The 15,548-nt window shown below is 39.7% G+C and overlaps 1 protein-coding gene across 8 annotated transcripts in view; it reads left to right on the top strand.

The window, feature by feature from the left end:
• The window catches only part of Scn3a (sodium voltage-gated channel alpha subunit 3), a 112,065-nt gene that overhangs the window by 80,752 nt on the left and 15,765 nt on the right, over positions 1-15,548 (top strand). For all 8 annotated transcript variants that reach the window (XM_052726496.1, XM_052726500.1, XM_052726498.1 and 5 more), the window contains 3 exons: positions 575-695; positions 1,851-2,005; positions 3,082-3,255. In XM_052726496.1, the coding sequence (XP_052582456.1) occupies positions 575-695; positions 1,851-2,005; positions 3,082-3,255 (450 nt within the window). The remainder of the gene's footprint in view (positions 1-574; positions 696-1,850; positions 2,006-3,081; positions 3,256-15,548) is intronic.

The raw sequence follows: 15,548 nt of genomic DNA, 5'->3' as shown, positions 1-15,548 counted from the left end.
CAAAAAAGAATGAGAGGGGGAGATCCATCATATTCTGCTAGTAAAGTAAGGAGAAAATTATGTAAGCTAGAGAAAATATAGCTCAAAGCGGAGCCATAATGAATGTGATTGATGTTAACCTGTAGCCCTGCCTTGCTAAAATTACAGAAACATGGACAGTACTTAGAAGCAACTGACAGTGTTCTTTGCCCTCTGAAACTTTCCATCTAAAGAGGTGGGAGTTGTGATCTGATTTGGTGCATTTAATTAAAGTAATCATTAGTAGATGTGAGCATATTCAACTTTATGAGACTCTTCTTGATGTGGCTGGAGTATTCGTAGTTGTTTGACAACTGCATTCGTGCACAAGTGAAGATTCTAAAGCAAGTCTGTCTTTCTTTCCACGTCATCTTCACTAACCACTGTCCTTTTTGTCTGAAGAGTAGATGTTGCTCATGTTACTAATGCGTCATCATCAGTAGCGTTATGGCGTCACCTTTAGTCACTGCCATTTTCCCATATGTGACAGAGTGTTTCCCAATCACCTGATTAAAAAGGAAGAGATTCACATCTTTGACATGGGCTTTGTTTCCAGAAATTAAATGCAACCAGCTCTTCTGAAGGAAGCACAGTTGATGTTGCTCCTCCCCGAGAAGGCGAACAAGCTGAAATTGAACCTGAGGAAGACCTTAAACCAGAAGCTTGCTTTACTGAAGGTAAAGAAACTCTAACATGTTGAAATGTCCCATCCTTACAGAATCTGGGTATGCCTCCTTTAAAAGAAACATGTAAAAGAAATGGTGAGGGCATGTTTATTTTTGTTTTCCCTGTTTCCTCCAACAACTCTGTCTTAAATTGCCTCAGATCTTAAATTTCCAGACGAGACTACAGCAGAGACTGTGTCTGGATAAATGTGAAAGTGTGCTAAGTGCATATGTTGTTTTGTTGTTTGCTCTGCTTTGCACTGTTGTCCTTATCCTCCAGAACGTAATAACATTTGAGATGTGTGGCATTCTGCACTGTCATGTGATCCACATGGCAATCAGTCCCTTCAAAATGTTTGGGGAGTGAGGTCACTGGACTTACAGACACTGCAAAAATTACATCTCATACCTCCCAGTTTCAAATTTGGTTAATTCGTGCTCCGACAAGAGCTGTTTGGAGATGGTGCTGAGCTGTAGGATGTTGGCATGCTACCATGTCATTCTCATAGTGATAAACTCATCTTGAGTAGAAATCAATAAAGATTCATTGATTCATTGTGGTTGGATTCAATACAACAAGTAGGAGCTAAGAGAGAGCAACAGATTAGACAGAAATTGGAAATCATATGAAGTCCAGGAGGCAGAGAAGTATAGAGCAGAGTAAGCAACATGAGTGCCAAGTGAGTCACAGGTGTGACTAAGAAAAGCACTGAGGCCGAATGTAAATTAGCTTGAGAAAACTGACAGTGGATGTCACCTGGAGAGACAGTGGGATTTTCTGTCCTTGAAAAGAAGGGAATTAAACCCCAGGGTCACATGGAAATATGAATAAACAACTTGCATATCTAGCTTTGCTTCCAAACCAGTGCAATGAAAAATGACTCTATTTTCCTTAGTGACCTCAAGGCAAAGAGATTCTAATTTGATTTGAAACAATAACATTTTTGTTCAAGCGAATGTAGAGAAATTCCATAAATTCTAAGTCTATAAGTTAAGTATGACTCATTGTACAGGAGAGATGGAAACAGAACTAGACAATGCCATCAGCCAGTTACCTATAAAATGATGGACTAGAACTGGGGTGAGGAAGAAGGGAAAATGTTATTTTTTCATGTTGATGATCAAAGCATATTTTTCTTAATTTATTATATTAATGTTGCCTTTTAGGGTGTATTAAAAAATTTCCCTTCTGCCAAGTAAGTACAGAAGAAGGCAAAGGGAAAATCTGGTGGAATCTTAGGAAGACCTGCTACAGCATTGTGGAACACAATTGGTTTGAGACATTCATTGTCTTCATGATTCTTCTCAGTAGTGGTGCTTTGGTAAGTGAATGCGTACTAGCAAGAACCAGGTTCTAGCGAAGCAGCTGACTCTCTGGACATGTTAAAAGTTTCCATTCAGTTTGGAAATCAAAAGAATAGGTACGTCTGTGCCATGTAGAGATGGGAACTCTCCACAAAATTTTGTTCAAAACAAGTCAAAACCATGTGTAGTAGGCTTTTTCTCTGGGCTGCCAGCTCACAAAAAGTGACACAGAGACTTATACTTAACTATAAAAGCTCAGCCTATATTATCTCAGGCTTGTCCCACTGGCTCTTATAACTCAAATTAACCCATTTCTTTTCATCTACATTCTTTTATGTGGCTTGGTTACCTTTACTCTGTACTGTCCATCCTGATTCCTCCCCATCTGACTGGTGACCTGCTTTTCTTCTTCCCAGAGCTCTCTTTGTCCAGAAGTCCTTGCAATAGCTCCTGCCTAGCTATTGGCAGTTTAGCTTTTTATTAAACCAGTCACTGTGATACATTTTCACACAGAGTAAAGGAATATTCACAACAACCATGAAACACTCATAAGGAACCTCACATCTTGTGTTTTCTCACCAGATATTTTCCTCATTGACACACCATTTGTTGAGACATTTCCCCGGCTGTGCTAGCACACCAGAAAAATGTCACCCAGTCTGTCCTAATGACTATATTTATGAATGATCTGTGTATCTTGCTTTCTTTAAGTTCAATAAACTTATTCTTTGAAAATAAGCAACAGAATCACAGAAAGTATTGTTGGAAGAATTCAATTCTATCCCTTATGAACTGAATGCCTTTAGTTCATCTTCCATGAACTGAAGCATGTCTTTTTGCTGTGATTGAGGTAGACACTTTGCATGAGAAGTAGAGATAAAAGCACATATACAATCAATGAAGATGCTGACGTTTCTCTGGTCATCTTCCCCAGCTAGCTTTGTCCTTTAACATCTGTCTGATAGAAAATATTTGTGTGATCCTAGCCAACACACCTTCAACTGTTGATTGGTTATCCAAATTAGACTAAAAAATTTTTAAGCATTTTGGGAAGGCAGGCCATTAAACTAAATAAAGTTTTCTTGATTCACAGGCCTTTGAAGATATATACATTGAGCAGCGAAAGACGATCAAGACCATGCTGGAGTATGCTGACAAAGTCTTCACTTACATCTTCATCCTGGAGATGCTTCTCAAATGGGTGGCCTATGGGTTTCAAACGTATTTCACCAATGCCTGGTGCTGGCTGGACTTCTTGATTGTTGATGTGAGTATCAGAGATGATTTCTAGGAATCACTTTAAAGGAACGGGGTTCCATCGTTCATGTATTTCTGTGATTGAGACCTTGTTTCACTTATGTAACTGTAGAGATTAAAAAAAAAAAAAAAACTACAGTAAATTCCACAATGAGGAGTGGTTCACATGGAAGAGTAGAGGAAGTGCCCCAAATGTAGAAGTGGTAAGAAAAAATACACCCAGGGAGCCTGCTCTCTGCCATAGGCAGACGGCAGTGGTTTTGTTAGGTAAGTAAGTCTGTTAGCTGATTGATTGGATCTGAGCAATTAGCTTATTAATTGAGCATTTAAAAATCTCCAGGGGACACAGTCATAATAGGCTGGGGCCTGGTGGCAGAAATTGTGAGATTTGCACTTTAAGTCCCAACGAAAGTTCTTGTTACTAAGTAACGATAAATTGACTTATTTACTATATTCCTTCGGCCACGTATCTGTAGAGAAAATGAAATGCTTCTATATTTTTAAATGAGTAGCTGGGCATCCCAGTAGCCACTGAGCTATTTACCGTGCAACCAGTAAGACAAAGGTCTGCTCTGACCGACCTGGGGTGAGTGGTTAGAGCAACATCACATTGTGAGATCTGTCTGGCCTGGAGACTATTTTATCTTTTCAGTCTAATAACAGAGACACAGTATGGAAATAACAGTCAGCTGGTACCCTCTAGTCTGTGATATCTCACTGTTTAAAGCCATACAGTCTCCCAGTGGAACAAGGCACTCCGCGCCCTATCTTCTGGAGGTGTCCTAGCAATTAAAAGCACTCAGTTTTTAGCTTCACACTTGCAGTCTGAATCAGGGATTGCTGTATATGAGCATCCATTCAGTGTAGCAATTTTAGTAAGCCTGGGTCTGCCCAACTACTACTGTCTTTATTCTACAGCCAAAATGTGGTCAACCATCTGAGCTCATCAGAAATCCTCCATTAAGTTTCTTTTAATACACCATAAATGACTTCCAATCGCCATGGCCAGTCTTTCATGAATAATAGAGATGTATCTTAGGTTGTCCTGGAAATTTCTGCACAAAGGAAAGTTTAATGTCCTTTGTTATGTAGCTGGAATGGATCTTTAAAGCTAGCCTTTATTGTAATCTACACATTAGTAAACCGAAGTTTAAATAATTTTCCTGAAATAACTACTAGTCACAAAGCCGACACTTGTGTTCAAATTTCTTGATTCTCAATTCAGATCTCCCTTTTCCTCCTATATTTCCTATGTAACTGTCCATATATTACTTTTGTCATTTATGACAATCGTTTATTAATGAGGTAACCTCGTAGATTTCCTTTACTTAGAAAACAAAAGTATAACGCAAAAACTTCTCAAGGCTAAGATTTTGTATCATATTTAAAATATGTAATATAGGCACTTTGGTATATTCTATTGAGTAATATTTAAAAGGGCAAGACAATTATGCCAAAATTATTTGTCTTTTAGTGAGTAAAAAAATTACTTATTAGTTAAACTCTTCTCCTTCTATGCAAGTTGCTTTATATTAGATTTTTATCTACTAACCCCAAACAAGATCTGAAATATATAAATTAATGTTAATTGTTGATAACAACTTATCTTCAAAGAACTAGATCAACTGAGTTACAGTATATACTAGGTTAATATTATTTTTCAAAAAACAAATACCTTTTTTATTACTATTTTCCTTTTGAGACAGGGTTTCTCTGTGTAGCTTTGCACCTTTTCTGGAACTTGCTCTGTAGCCCAGGCTGGCCTCGAACTCACAGAGATCCACCTGCTTCTGCCTCCCAAGTGCTGGGATTAAAGGTGTGTGCCACCACCACCCGGCCTATTTTCCTTTTTATGAATATAGGTACTTTGGTGGCATGCATGTTTGTGTACCACATGTATGCCCGGAGTCCACAAAAACCAGAAAAGGAAATCAGATCCTCTGGAACTAGAGTTAGAGATGGTTGTGAGCCACCATGTGGGTGCTGGGAATCTAACTCAGCTCCTCTGGAAAAGCAATGGCTACTCTTAACCTCTGAGCCATCTCTCCAGCCCCCAAATAAAATATCTTAAAAGTAAATTGCTGAACCTATACTAAAGAGCCACAGTAAGGTAGGACTTGCAACAAGGAATACTCAATATCTTTGAAAAATGCATTCATATACTTGAGGCATGTACCTGTTTTTAAAAAAATGTAACCTCTTCCAAATCCTACCTATATGTAAAATGAGGCCACAATGGTCTTTTTAATCTCCTAAAATCAATCCACTTACTCAGGAAATCTGTTTGAAAACCTGATAGGAAACTTAAGGTCTTGTAGACAAAGGAGACAGGTGGAAACGGGTCAACTTCTAGCAAAAACTGTATTCCATAGGTTGGGAAGTAGGGTAAATAAGCTCCGATTATGGAAACAACCAAGTCTAAATGGAAGATTACTGCTTATCACGGGACAGGATGTGACTCTGGGTTGGGAGCAGGAAGTCATTGTCAGGAAGGCACTGTCCAAGTAGGTGTCCCTGAGAGGTGGTCAGAGAGAGGAAGCCTCCATTCAAAGACCCGAGAGAAGAGAGAAAAAGAGTCATTTGGCTCTAATGTGAGGATGAGAGTGAAAATGCACTAGACAGAGAAGAAAACTGCTGTGCTTGCCCAGAATGAAACACAAGGGAGAAAGACAGAAACTGAGTCTGAAAGGTACTAAAGACCTCACTAGGTATTGTAATTATGTATGCAGTACGTTTTGACCATTTACTACAAGAGGGAGACTTGGGGAATCATGTGGTGCAGAGATGTAATCAACATTTTTAAATGGCATTTGGAAGAAGGAAGGTAAATAATGGAAGTGAGGAGATGGATGAGGAAGTCATTTTAGTCTTTCAGTAAAGAGGAGACTTTGTTTCCGATCAAGGTCATGATTTACTGATGAACATGGTATACACAGTGAAGAAACGGAGTAGGTTTCGTACACAGGTTTTCTTCTACCTTAAACACATATGTACCAGACAGAACCAGCAACTGGGGGGCAGGCTATCAGAAAACAGGTTTGGCACAGGGAGTGGATGGTGGTTTAGGAGAGGAATGTTTATCAGACAGTCAGGAGGAGATGGTGAATTTTATACAAGTCTTGAGCTCATGAGCGAAGCCGGATTCATGTATGAATATAGGTGTTAGCCAGTGAGAGATGCTTTTTGAAGCTACAGACATGCTTTCCCTCACCTAGGCAGAGTGAAAACTAACAAAGGGCATGCAGAAGTAAAATCTGCACTTTACCATGAAGAAGCCGGGCAAAAGCAAAACAAAACAAACTGTAAATTGGACTAAGTAGTCATAATTTACAGGAAAACCGATTGTACGTGGGGCTTTTTTAAAGGAAGACATCCCCCCGCTCAAAGGCTTCAGAAGGGTTTAGAGGTGTGAGTACAGAAAATAGAAGCTCGGATATAGAAAGGAGAGGTCAACGGTGTTGTGGATAAAAGATGTCACGTGGAAGTGATGGGATAAAGGTCTAAAAAAAAAAGAATGAGTAAAGAATGGAGAGGAAGAGACCCACAGCCAGCATGATGGTTCAACTTAGAATGAAGAAGGCCGTCTTAACCCATGCTTCTGTCTACCACATGATTGTCCAAGACAGGTCACTTTTTCCATTTGGGTAACTATTATCAAAATGATCTCATCCTCATAAAATGCATAATATATTGTAATATTCCAGAAATATACAAACTCTCTTTACCAATGCTGCTAGACTAAATGTATAACTTAATTAATATTTACTTGAAATATATTTAAAACAACCAGCATCTGTATGGTCCTTGCAGGTTTTCATGCAAACATAACATTATCCATCAGCAAACTCATCTTCATCACTTGTAATTATAGACATCATTAACAGACATAATCATTTTCACAGTCAAATCGACGCTTCAAATCCAAGGTTGCACTTGATTAAAGATGATGTACCCATTAACAAAGACACTGTGATTTTGTTTTTTAGCATAAGTAACACGCAGCATGATTTTTGTTGTAATCACCTTAGAGGATCAAAGAAGTAAATATGAAGAGATCATATGATTCCAATTGCTCATTTTTAAACCAACAAAAATAGTGTTTCGGATGTTTATGGAATTAGTTGTGGAAGTCATGGCTTATAAGTACCTCATAGCACTCCCCAGTGATGCATCTACCACGCTGGACTTATCCTTTGTCCAGAGAGGAGCATTCAGGTCATCTTCTCACTATCACAGACAAAACTGCAATCATCAGGATACATGCATTTTCATAACTGAGAGCCTTGTGATTTCTCTAATCAAGTACACAAAGACCCACAAATATGCTCTAAAAGCCTTAGACTAAATGTCCTGCGGTATAAACCCCATTTTTACTGGTGGTGAACAGCGTGTGTGTGTGTGTTGAGGGGGTGGTTCTCATGTTCAGAAAACAAATTGAGGCTTCCACCCAGTGTTTCCCACTTCATGTCACCAGTAATGAAATAAGCAAACAATCAAAGATGAAACAGAATAACGAACGGGGAGAAATTTTACTATAGGACAAAGCACACACTTAAGGGATTGTGGGTATGTGAAGAGAAAGGAGCAAGGCTGGAGCTGGAGCTTATAGAATACTTATCTAGCATGAATGAAGCTCTGCATTCAATCAGAGAGGAAGGGAAGAGGGAGGGAGGGGTGGAGGAAGGAGGGAGTTATAGGTCGCAGAGATTTGGATGGCTCCTTTTGACAAACTTGAATGGGAAAGAATTATCAGCTAAGGCAAGAAGACACGGGATTTGAGGAATGTGTTGGGGTTTTCCTACAATAAGGTTACTCTTTTGCTGCCTTAATTTTTTCTGGGGTGACACAGACAAACATCAGCTCGCCTGTGGGGGCACTAAAGGCAGACCGAATTTATGATTTCACCAAAGTTCAACTTGATATAGTGTGTTTATTGGGTCTTCTTAGAGAGCACAGGTGAGGGGTTTTAAACAGGAGCATAGACCCACAGCCAGGTCCCACTCCGTCGTGGATGGTGACCTCACGGAACTGCATAGCAGTTTCCAACTAACCTTTCGCTTTTAATATATCCCCAGATCCCTTACAGCTAAGGGAGGGAAGCAGAGAAACAATAGCTGGAATCTCAGGTGAGAGGCTTTGGACCCTCCCGTTCTCCTTAATAGGGAAGGAGTGTCATTATCACAGGACTGTCAACTATCGCCATGGTTAGTAGGGGAAAAGTCCATAGTACCCCGTCATACCCAGAGGAAAAAGCACCACACAACATCGTCTTTTCTGCCCTTATGTTTTCTCATGACATCCTGTGAATGAAGGGAGCAGATAGTGTTTCAATGCTAACGATACGGAGATCTTATTACAATGAAGCAAAGGCCCGTGAGTGATCTAGGCTTCCAGATGGCCCCAGGTGGTTTAGTGCGCTCTTGCTCTAATTCAGATCTGGAACTCTGGAATTCCGTCATCAGCCTTTGGTAGGGATGCAGGTGACTTTTTAAAGAATTTCTCCCTATTGTCACAGGACAAATTGTGGATCCTTTCTACGTCTCATTAATAATAATAAGAAAGAAAAGAAACCAAAAATAAAGCTCCAGGACAAATTTATTACTGTCTCAGAGAAATACAATAGGGTGGGTAACTGTAAATCCTGGACTACGTGATAGAAGGACGGGGGGCAGGGGGCAGGGGGAGGCTTTCAAAGAAGAACGAGAAGGCCCAGAATGCCAGGGAAAGCGTGCCCAGCCTTTGTATATGAAAAAGGGAAAAGGAAAAGATGAAAGTTACACTTTGTTGTTTTAACTGATACTCAGAAAAGCAGACAGGCCATGGGACAGAGGAGCCACATACCAGCCTGGTGGAATTTCTTCAAGTGGCTGAGTGGGGAAAAGGCTTCTGGGGGAGATAAATACATTATCTCATTACAGAAATAATTATTCTTCTCATCTTCTTGGCATGGCTTTAGGTGACTCAGCCTTCTTGAGAGCTGACCTCCTGGCCAGGTGATTGACAGGCCACATGGATTAACTCTTAGTGTGTAATGTTCCAGTCTCTGGAGCAGAACACAACGTTGGGTCTTCCCCCAGGGCCAGAGGAATAGTACATCCCTCCAACGAGAAGCAAACAGCTTTCTCTTAATGGGCCTCAGCAGAGTCCTGCTATCATCCTCAGTGTCCTGCAAGTTTATTGTAACAGTCTCCTCTTCAAGAGCGGAGACCCTAATTGCCCTGGGGTGATACCTGGGTCTCAGTATTTACAAACAGGACACATATCTTCCTATATTTGCCATTTTTCTGACCCAAATATGAAAGTTGGGAAGTTCTTCCTTTTTACTCAAAGTAGCACAGAAAAAATTCCATGAGAAAAAAAAAGCTTTATTTTCAATTAAATCCTAGGACAGTGAAGAGAGATAAAAGAAGAATTAAAATTAATCTTTTCAACAATAAAAAAAGGTGTTTAGGCTATAAAATAATTTAGGAGATGGGCTGAAATTGAGCAAGTATATACATATATAGAGAGTATATAAAAACATATATAAAAATAATTATATATAATATATAGTATATACAATAAATTATAAAACATAATTTAGTATATATAATAAATTGTAAATCTATAATAACATAATATACAAAATTATGTTATTATCATATATACAATAAATTATAAAACATAATTTTGTGTGTTTATATAGTATAAAATATATAATTTGGTGTATATGGTAAATTATAAATATATGTAAGTACATGTGTGTATATATACATATGTATCCATTTCTACCATAAAAATTCAGAGAGCTAATTCCAGAGTGTTCACTATAAGGAATTAATGTCTGTCTGTGATGGAGTTTTAGTGAAAACTTCACAGGTAACCTGCAAACAGGGTGTTCATTTAGGTCTAGAGAGGGAAGAAATTAGAACTCCCTCTGGCATTCACCACCTGTCGTTAGGACAGAATCAAAGTCCTTTCCTGTTTCTGGCCAAGCTCAAGAATTGGAACTATTAGTTTTGAGGTCCCCGCCCCTAAACCTATCTAACCTGTCCTCATCCTGTGTACCCAACAAGCTGACCTCCCAGGTTCCACTTCCCTGAGAAATATTTCGATAACCCACATGCCACTCCAACACTTTCACATGCTTCACTGAAAATCTCAATTGCATGAGGCATTGAAGAGGCTTTGGCTGTGTGACAGAGCAACTCAAGCAGTTAAGGACCTACACTCTGATCTCTTGAGCAAGGATAGATTTCACTCTCGGCTATGAAGAGAGCATTGCATTTTGCTCTCTTGCACGGCTGGACAGGGTGGATTGAGGCAAGAAATAGTACTCAGCTTTCATGCACACAGACTTGCAATCACTTCTCTGGGTAGCCCCATCCTATTTTCAAGGAACCTAGTGGCTCCGGGTCCAGAGACTTTTGAGTGTTCGTCAAACTTCTTTCTCACTACTGTAGACACACAGGTCTCTGCCGCTTCTTTAAAGTCATGTCTCTGGGCTTTCTGTGATCCATGGATTCAAATTAATCTGTTCGCGGTCCCTTCTTTTGTTAGCATTGCTATGTTTCTTTGCCGTCCTTTTCTTTTGTGAGTTTCATCCAAATAGGGAGCATAAGTAAATACTTACTCAAGTGATAGGTTGGAATTTGAGTTTAAGAAGAACCTGCATGTGTTACTGTTTGGCTAACGAAGGAAACCATAGTAGGAACTGCAGGCAGGAGACTGGAGGCAGGAGCTGATGCAGACGCTGTGGAAGATTGCTACTTACTGGCTTGCTTCCCCCATGACAGGGTTTCTAAGGAATACTGAGTTTATATAGGTTTCTGTATACCTGATAGTAGTCCTTCTGTTTACTCAGTAAGAATCTGGCCTGGTTTGGGTCTGGACCATCATTTTAGGACACTGTCAGCAGCGCTGCCATTTGGGGAGACCTGCTTTGTGGCATCATACCACCCAAACACCTTTTCATTCAGCCCCCGGGGCCAGCTCTTGAGTTAGTGCAGCCCACATTCAAGGAGTGTCTTCCGACCTCAGCTAACCCAATCTAATCAAAAAATTCTCTCAAATCATGCCCGAAAACCAACCCAACCAAACAATTCCACATGGAGATTCTCTTCCCATGTGATTTTAGATTGTATTAAGTTGACAATTTAACCATCATCCCCTGTCTCAAATTCTTGAGCTTGGCCAGAAACAGGAAGTGACTAGGATTGTTTTTTTAATTACCTAATCAAAATTATGTATTTCAAAATCTCACACCTGTAGGGTGTGAGGACCATCTGGCTGTGATAACTGTCACCTCATTGATCACTAGGGTTGATTTGACTAATCTGGATGGCTATTTAAGTATCTGCTTCCTCTCAAAGCTGTGCAGTGGGTGAAAGAGTATGACCTTCCCCAATAGGAGAGGAGCAGTCTTCAGTGAAGGGTATACCAGGAATTGAGATCCCCTGTTAAAATATTCCAAACAAGTACCCTCCCTACCTCTGCTGCCACCAAGTCCCCAAGTCCCCTATATAAAATTTTTAACAAGTTAGTAGAAAAAAATCAATGACCTAAAGTGATTATATTATTCTTTATAGTGGTTTTTCTCTTGATTCTCTTGTGTTTTTATGTCTAGCCACTATACTTACTATGACTTCTCCCACTTTCTTGTTTCTATTACTCACTTCATTTTCCAGAAAGTATTAAAAAGTAATATTAGTGATGGGAAGAGTCTGTCATTCTAGTTCCAATGGGAGTGTTTCTAGATTTTACCATTAAAAAGGCACAAATACATAGTACAGCATTCTAAAAGTCTGGTATATATTTTTTTAATTATGAAGTGTTTCGGATTGAAGTATATCATCAGAATGTACAGAGGTGATGTACCCAGTTTTAATCTACCGACTGCTTATACTGAATTTAAAAATTTATCCTTACCCATCTGGAAGGGAAACTAACTCCTTCTGCATTGTTTGTCAGTGGGTCACAGACTTCAGGGTGTCCTTCAGAATGATCATTCCCTCCTTCCAGAGGACTTTATTTCTCATGCTCAACTGACACACAAGTGTAAAACTGTGTGATTACAGCTGAACAACCCTAGAAAGTCTCTATCATGGAGGTTTACTGTGTGGTGTGGCATGTGCTCACGTTCCTGTAAATTCATATTAAGAATTCAATTGATTTGAGCTGCTTATCTTCCTCTTTGTACATCTTAGCATGGAATGCTTCCTGTGATTTCTGCTAAAAAAAAAAGATTGGAACACTCTGTTGCACAGCTATGCACAAGCTTACCCAACTAAAAGTAAACAATACACGGATTTGTAAGCAGAGAGCCCAGATCCAAGTTTGGAGCTTGCCTGATGCCTATTCTTAGGTTAGACATGAGATAATGAGTAAAAGTGATCGTTATAAATTGCCCATGGCTCAGCAAAAAACATTACCTCTAAACTAAGTATTCTAAGATCATTAACTTTCTTCAGTAATTTACATCTGCTTATAAGAGAGTCAAAGTATCTCAAAATTGATGTTAAGGTACAAGGGAAAACTGTAATCAGAATATATTGCATGAAAACAACCTATTTTCAGTTTAAAAAAAGACTTTCAATCATATAAATTAATCCAATAAACTGCATTTCTGTCCTATAAAGAATAACATTTTAACTTCAGTCAAATGTAAAGCAGAAAAATATTTGTATGACTACTAAAATTGTGATAATCTTATTAGAATGATTTGCATGAAAAAACAATCATTTTATGTTACTTGATTAAACAAACTTACAGTCAATATTCACCAACCCCCCATTTTTTAAATCCTCTTTACTATCCCAAATAAATAAAATTTGTTACAAATCCCCACAAGGTCAGCCAATTTTTGATTATCTGCCCAGAAACTTTCATATTGAAGTAAAAGCAGGCTAAAAAAATAGTTTGGGGAATGTTGTTTGGCTTCTTTGGGAACCACCAGCTCACAAAGAACAACATGGATGTTTCTTATTAATTATAAAAGCTTGGCCTTTAGCTTAGGCTTGTTTCCAACTAGCTCTTTTTACTTAGTTAAGTCATATTTTTAATCTATGTTTTGCCACGTGGCTCTTTACCTCTACCCAATATGGCACATCCCACTTGACCTGAGTCTGCTGGCAAAATCCACACATCTAGATTCCTCCTCCCAGTTCATCTCTCTGCCCAGAAGTCCCGCCTACCCTCTCCTGCCTAGCTATTTGGCCATTCAGCTTTTTATTAAACCAATCAGAAAGTGCCTTAGGCAGAGACACATCTTTACAGTGTACAAAAAGTTTATCTCACAAGACAGTGAACTGCTTACCACAGCAGAAAGACCTGTGTTCTGAACTCCAACACCCATGCAAAAAGCCAACTGTGGTTGCATCCTGGAACTCACTGGACAGTAAATATTGCTGAAGCAGTAAGCTTCAGACTCAGTGTGAGGCTCTCTCTCAATAAATAAGACAGGGAGTGATTAAGGAAGGTACTCGGTGCCAATCTCTGTCCTGCACACATGCACACAAACATATATATATGAAAACTAATAAGTTTCACAGCTCTGATTCTCTGATTGTGCCTGGGGTGCAGATCTGACATCTGACATTTTGTCTTCTAAACCCTAAGTTTCATTAGAAGTTCAGATTTCCTAACAGATTCTCAAGCAACATTGCCATTCCAGTTCAGGGCGAACAAATGCCAGGGATGCATCTAGCCTTTAAAGCCAAGACTTCGTGTGCTCCCAGAACCCACTGGTTCTGTTCATGAGAAGAAATGCTATTCCTTTCCTTTTAAAGTATGAGGAGCTGATGTCCTTTAGGGTCATGAGGTCATGCAGCCACTTCCATTTAAAGCCCTAGTCTTAAATAAAGGGCTTTGGGAGGATAAGAAGTCTTCAGATATTAACTCTAGGAAAAAAATTTAAGAATTGTTAATTTCTCCCAAGATAAAGGAGCAGAGAACATAGAAGCCAAAGAGTTCACTAATAGCCTTCCCAATCTCCCTGCTCTTCCGTAGCAGCAAGCCCAGGACACAAATAAAGAGCATCATAAATAATCTTGTCACTGATCAAATTTAACATTCAAGTAATTTATTATTCTCTTAGACTGTATGTGTGAGTTAATGCTAAATCAATCAAGGAAGGAACAGCGGCTGCATATGCTTTTAAAGTCCTTCTGTCACCCTCAAAGCCACGTGTGCTTGAGCAGATCATTGACTCCATCTTGCCTCGGAGTACCACAGGGAGAATTCACTTAGTCTCCCAATAGCTTTTTACACAGAAAATTAAGCTCTCGTGCGCTTAAGTCATTGAATTAATATAATGAATCAATGTTTCTCAAGCAAAGAAGTGTGATGTGTTACCCATACAAGGAATGAGAACGTAGTCACTGGAGTCATTGTGTGTGTTCTGGGATTCTGAGGAGGACCACATTATTTTAAGTGAATGTAAAAGTTGAAATACGCTTTTAAGTCAAATGATTTAGGTTCCAGCCTCCTCCAACTCCACCTCTTACTAGATGTGTGTTCTGCTTTTCCTTCTTTCTCTTTTTTTTTTTTTTTTTTTTTTTTTTTTGGTTTTTCGAGACAGGGTTTCTCCGTGTAGCTTTGCGCCTTTTCCTGGAACTCACTTGGTATCCCAGGCTGGCATCGAACTCACAGAGATCCGCCTGGCTCTGCCTCCCGAGTGCTGGGATTAAAGGCGTGCGCCACCACCGCCCGGCTCCTTCTTTCTCTTAAGTTTTTTTTTTTTTTGGTTTTTCGAGACAGGGTTTCTCTGTGTAGCTTTGCGCCTTTCCTGGAACTCACTCTGTAGACCAGGCTGGCCTTGAACTCACAGAGATCCGCCTGGCTCTGCCTCCCGAGTGCTGGGATTAAAGGCGTGCGCCACCACCGCCCGGCTCTTAAGTTTTCTTTTTTAAAGATTTATTTATTATGTATTCAGTGTTCTGCCTGCACATATGCCTATAGGCCAGAAGAGGGCACCAGATCTCACTATAGATGATTGTGAGCCATCGTGTGGTTGCTGGGAATTGAACTCAGGACCTCTGAAAGAACAGCCAGTGCTCTTAACCTCTGAGCCATCTCTCTAGCCCATTTTCTTTTTAATTTTTAAATTTTTTTTTGTGTGGGCGGTGTTTACCTTCATGTATGTCTGTATACCACATGTGTGCCTGGTACCCTCAGGAGACTAGAAGAGGACATTGGATCCCCTGGATCTGAAGTTACTGATAGGTGTGAGCTGCAGTGTAGGTGCTGGGAACTGAACCTGGGTCCTCTGGAAGAACAGCCCTTGTTCTTAACTGCTAAACCATGTCCTCATCCCCTCTTTTTCTC

The sequence above is a fragment of the Peromyscus californicus genome, unplaced genomic scaffold (genome assembly GCF_007827085.1).
Source record: "Peromyscus californicus insignis strain IS unplaced genomic scaffold, ASM782708v3 Scaffold_7__1_contigs__length_154581171, whole genome shotgun sequence".
NCBI classification, from domain to species: domain Eukaryota; kingdom Metazoa; phylum Chordata; class Mammalia; order Rodentia; family Cricetidae; genus Peromyscus; species Peromyscus californicus.
Note: the sequence above shows the minus strand (reverse complement) of the source record. Positions and strands in the feature narration are given on the sequence as shown.